Source organism: Priapulus caudatus, unplaced genomic scaffold (assembly GCF_000485595.1).
Source record: "Priapulus caudatus unplaced genomic scaffold, Priapulus_caudatus-5.0.1 Scaffold268, whole genome shotgun sequence".
Lineage (NCBI taxonomy): Eukaryota > Metazoa > Priapulida > Priapulimorpha > Priapulimorphida > Priapulidae > Priapulus > Priapulus caudatus.
The window spans coordinates 132,433-137,221 of NW_014577329.1; the positions used below are offsets into that span (position 1 = coordinate 132,433).

The following is a 4,789-nucleotide window of genomic DNA, read 5'->3' on the forward strand; positions in this document are numbered from 1 at the left end:
ACCCGCGCGCGCGCACGCTCACATACACGCAGACACACATGCACGTTCTCTCACACACACGCGCGCGCGCGCACGCACACATACACGCAGACACACATGCACGTTCTCTCACACACACGCGCGCGCGCACGCACACATACACGCAGACACACATGCACGTTCTCTCACACACACGCGCGCGCACGCACACATACACGCAGACACACATACACGCAGACACACATGCACGTTCTCTCACACACACGCGCGCGCGCACGCACACATACAAGCAGACACACATGCACGTTCTCTCACACACACGCGCGCGCACGCACACATACACGCAGACACACATACACGCAGACACACATGCACGTTCTCTCACACACACGCGCGCGCGCACGCACACATACACGCAGACACACATACACGCAGACACACATGCACGTTCTCTCACACACACACGCGCGCGCACGCACACATACACGCAGACACACATACACGCAGACACACATGCACGTTCTCTCACACACACACGCGCGCGCACGCACACACACGCACGCACGCCCGATGCAATTTCTATGCAAAATTGAGTGCTTCTCGAGCCCGCAGACGTTTCACGACATGAGCGCTAAAAAATTACCCTATGTGATATCATATAACTATCATGATGTATCAACTATATAATCAATTCATTCTTAATACGCTCAGGAGTATTTGATAGACTCCTGATACGCTCTTGATATAATATATCATAAACATAACGTAGCATGCATTTCAAGTAGCAGAGATACCTATAGAGAAGCGGATCGAGCTCTATACTCGTAGGCGGGATAATTGAACGGATATACAGGCTTATTATATTATCAGGAGTGAATAAAAACAAATTGGTTTTTATACTTACTTCACGAGCCGGCTTTTTGAAACACGCTTTCAGATCCAAATCGTGCATATATGTGCGCTGTGATCGGATATCTTACAAGCATTTTTTGGTACCGTCGGAAATAACTCAACCAAAATCTATCACGTTTTCCTGATGCCCGCCATGAGAAATTATACACCAGCCTAACCTACATCAGATTATATTGCTCAGTAATCAACGATACACGTAGGAGACTCGAGACTACGCGGCCACACCAAACCACCACACATCTACACGATGCGTGAACGTATGTAAGCACGCACACACACGTGCAGTTATATGTACGGGGGAAGCCAGCCGGGGCACGTTACTCACTTACCAGGGTCTCAGCAGCTATAATCAGGCAAACTCAGCGCGAAACTGAAGTGAACATCACGAGCAACTCACGCCAGCGAAGCACAAACAAACCGCTAGAAACAGCAAGCATGAGATATATGTATTATGTGTCTGTATACGTGCGCGCGTACGTGTGTGTGGGAAAGGGAGGCTGAACTTGCAAGCTGCACACCCGGCGCTGAGAGCAATTTCAGTTTATAAATAAACCCATATATATACGCGTATAGGTGATGCGTACCAGTAATGATATGCAGTCTGGAGGGCAGCATATTTTATGCGATTCTTGGTACCAATGTGCAGTACGTGTTCCCGTATAACTAAGATGTGAATTTGTTGTTAGCTGAAGAAGTTCAATTAAAGTTCTAAAGTAACTATATCTGGATAGGCGTGGCCATCGTGTGTGGAACAGTATGCTTATAAGATGCGAGCGAGATAAGCAGGGACGGATCGATGGGGGGTGGTCCGGAGGTCCGGACCCCCCTTTAATTTCAAAGTGCCCTAAAAAATTACATCCCTATTTTTTTAGGGCTAGTTTTTCTGATAAAGATTTACTTATATATATATAAATTCGTTATAAAAACCTAGAAATCGGCAAAGCGGGGTCCGCGGGGCGTCCGGGGGACCGGATCTAATAATTTTTTGCATTCTAGACTTCAAAATTACTGCTCAGATGGTCTCAGAATGCAACAATTTTTAAAAAATTTCTTGGGGGAGGTCCTCCCTAACATTATTTACCTCCCTAAGTGGCGTTCGGCAGCTTTTTAAAACACCAGAAAAATTTAGCAGGGAAAAGTGCCCTTTATCTCTTCCTGGACACCCCCCTTTCAAAAATCCTGGATCCGCTCCTGATAAGCTTGGCCTAATCGAAATCTGGGATATCCAATCTACGTAAAATATTTGTAATAAATATTTAAAAGAAAACATATGAATCAATGCGATAATTTTGCGATCGAAATAGCTTGACCAAAGTGATACAGAAAGGCCCAAAGGCGAGTTTACCAAGTGTTACTAAGTTTAACAAGATTATCAAGCGGAAGGGACTATCAATGCATTTAGTACAATGTACAATGTACGAGCGATTATGTACGCTGAGGCGGCTCCATAAATAGGCCGATGGGGGTTCAAACAGTATACCTATATAGAATTGTAATAATAGAATAGTGTATGATGGGGGCCCAAGGCCACATATAGTATTTGTATGGCAGGGTCCTAAGGCCACCTATAAAGTATTGTAATAATATAGTGTATGCTAGGGGCCCAAGGCCACATATATAGTATTAATTTTGTATGACGGGGGCCTAAGTCCAACTATATAGTATTGTAATAATAGAATAGTGTATGATGGAGGCCCAAGGGCACATATATAGTATTTGTATGACGGGGGCCTAAGACCACCTATATAGTATTGTAATAATCGAATAGTGTATGATGGGGGCCCAATGCCACATATATAGTATTTGTATGGCGGGCGCCTAAGGCCACCTATGTAGTATTGTAATAATAGAATACTGTATGCTGGCGGCCCGCCAAGGCCACATTTATAGTATCTGGTAGTATTGTTAGGAAGGGGCCCTAATGCCTCCATTATAGTTGTGTGGTAAGCCTTGGTTGTAAGGTATACGGCCTCCAGCAAAGAAAAGTAGGCTGCATCACTTGCACAGTGTATTATTGCTCCAGAGGGGGCCCTATAGGCACTAGGCACTTGGATGTGGATATCTGTCGCCTGCATACGCAGCGGGGACCTTACATGCAAGGTCTTCCTCCAATTTCTTAAATGATGTCAAATAACTGATGGAATGGTATCATATAAATCTATGCTAGGATAACTCCTCTTCATTTTAAATGAATAATCTTTGCAAAATACGATTTCTCAAGGGGAGATATTGCGCATGCGCGCGCACCGTGTTAGGCGTGTAGTGCCGTCTGAGGCAAACTTCATAATATAGCTTGCTGCGGGGGAGAGGGGATGCGAGACTGTGGACAGGCGGCATGGAAGATAACTGGGGCGGTAGAAGAAGATGGAGGCTGAGCGAGGGACAGGGGAGGCAAGGGGAAGAACGCAAAAGCATAAAGTAGGTGTTTTGCACCCTACATGCTAGGGCGCTCTCCTATAAACAGATGTCTATACTAATAAAAGTTTAATAAGGAAATCTATGCTGAGATACCCTCTAACCATTTTAAATGCATATTCATTACAAAATATAACTCCTCTGGTGAGATATTGCGCATGCGCTAACACACTAACGTAGCCAGATTGTGTACTGGCTTGTATACGCAGTGGGGACCTTACATGCAAGGTCTGCCTCCTATTTCTAAAATGATGTCAACTGATGGAAAAGTATCATAAAAATCTATGCTAGGATAACTCCTCTTCATTTTAAATGCATAATCTTTGCAGAATACGATTTTTCACGGGAGGTATTGCGCATGCGCGCGCACTGTGTTAGGCGTGCAGTGCCGTCTGAAGCAAACTTTATAATATAGCTTGCTGAGGGGAAGAGGGATATGGGAGACTGAGGAAAGGCGGCAGGGAAGATAGCTGGGGGCGGTAGAAGAAGAACGAGGCTGAGCGAGAGACCGGGGAGGCAAGGGGAAGGACGCGAGTGCACAAAGTAGGTGTTTTGTACCCTACATGCTAGGGCACTCTCCTAATAATAAACACAGGTCTACTGATAAAAGTTTATTAGTGAAATCTATGCTGAGATATCCCCTAACCATTTTAAATGTATATTCATCACAAAATATAACTCCTCTGGTGGGATATTGCGCATGCGCTAACACAATAACGTAGCCAGATTGTGTACTGGCTTGTATACGCAGTGGAGACCTTACATGCAAGGTCTGCCTCCTATTTCTTAAATGATGTCAACTGATGGAATGGTATCATATAAATCTATGCTAGGATAACTCCTCTTCATTTTAAATGAATAATCTTTGCCGAATACGATTTCTCACGGAAGATATTGTGCATGCGCGTGCTCCGTGTTAGGCGTGCAGTGTCGTCTGAGGCAAACTTCATAATATAACTTGCTGCGGGGGAGAGGGATATGGGTGACTGAGGAAAGGCGACAGGGAAGATAGCTGGGGGCGGTAGAAGAAGAAAGAGGCTGAGCGAGAGACAGGGGAGGCAAGGGGAAGGACGCGAGGGCATAAAGTTGGTGTTTTGTACCCTACGTGCTAGGGCGCTCTCTTAATTATAAAGACAGGGCTACTGATAAAAGTTTATTAGTGAAATCTATGCTGAGATACTCTCTAACCATTTTAAATGCATATTCATCACAAAATATAACTCCTCTGGTGGGATATTGCGCATGCGCTAACACACTAACGTAGCCAGATTGTGTACTGGCTTGTATACGCAGTGGGGATCTTACATGCAAGGTCTGCCTCCTATTTCTTAAATGATGTCAACTGTTGGAATGGTATCATATAAATCTATGCTAGGATAACTCCTCTTCATTTTAAATGCATAATCTTTGTCCACTATCTACCATAAAGGTTACAGCTTTCACTCTCTCTCGTTCTCTCTCTCTCTCTCTCTCTCTCTCTCTC

General features: G+C 44.7%; 2 protein-coding genes across 2 annotated transcripts in view; one reads left to right on the forward strand and one right to left on the reverse strand.

Moving 5' to 3' along the window:
* LOC106808328 (probable low-specificity L-threonine aldolase 2) overlaps positions 1 to 1,325 on the reverse strand; it is a 33,381-nt gene extending 32,056 nt beyond the window's left edge. Inside the window, exon 1 of the mRNA XM_014811002.1 lies at positions 1,221 to 1,325. The gene's annotated coding sequence lies outside the window, so the exon portion shown is untranslated. The remainder of the gene's footprint in view (positions 1 to 1,220) is intronic.
* LOC106808311 (translation factor GUF1, mitochondrial-like) overlaps positions 1,139 to 4,789 on the forward strand; it is a 43,722-nt gene continuing 40,071 nt past the window's right edge. The window contains 1 exon segment of the mRNA XM_014810972.1: positions 1,139 to 1,148. Within this exon segment, the coding sequence (XP_014666458.1) occupies positions 1,139 to 1,148 (10 nt within the window).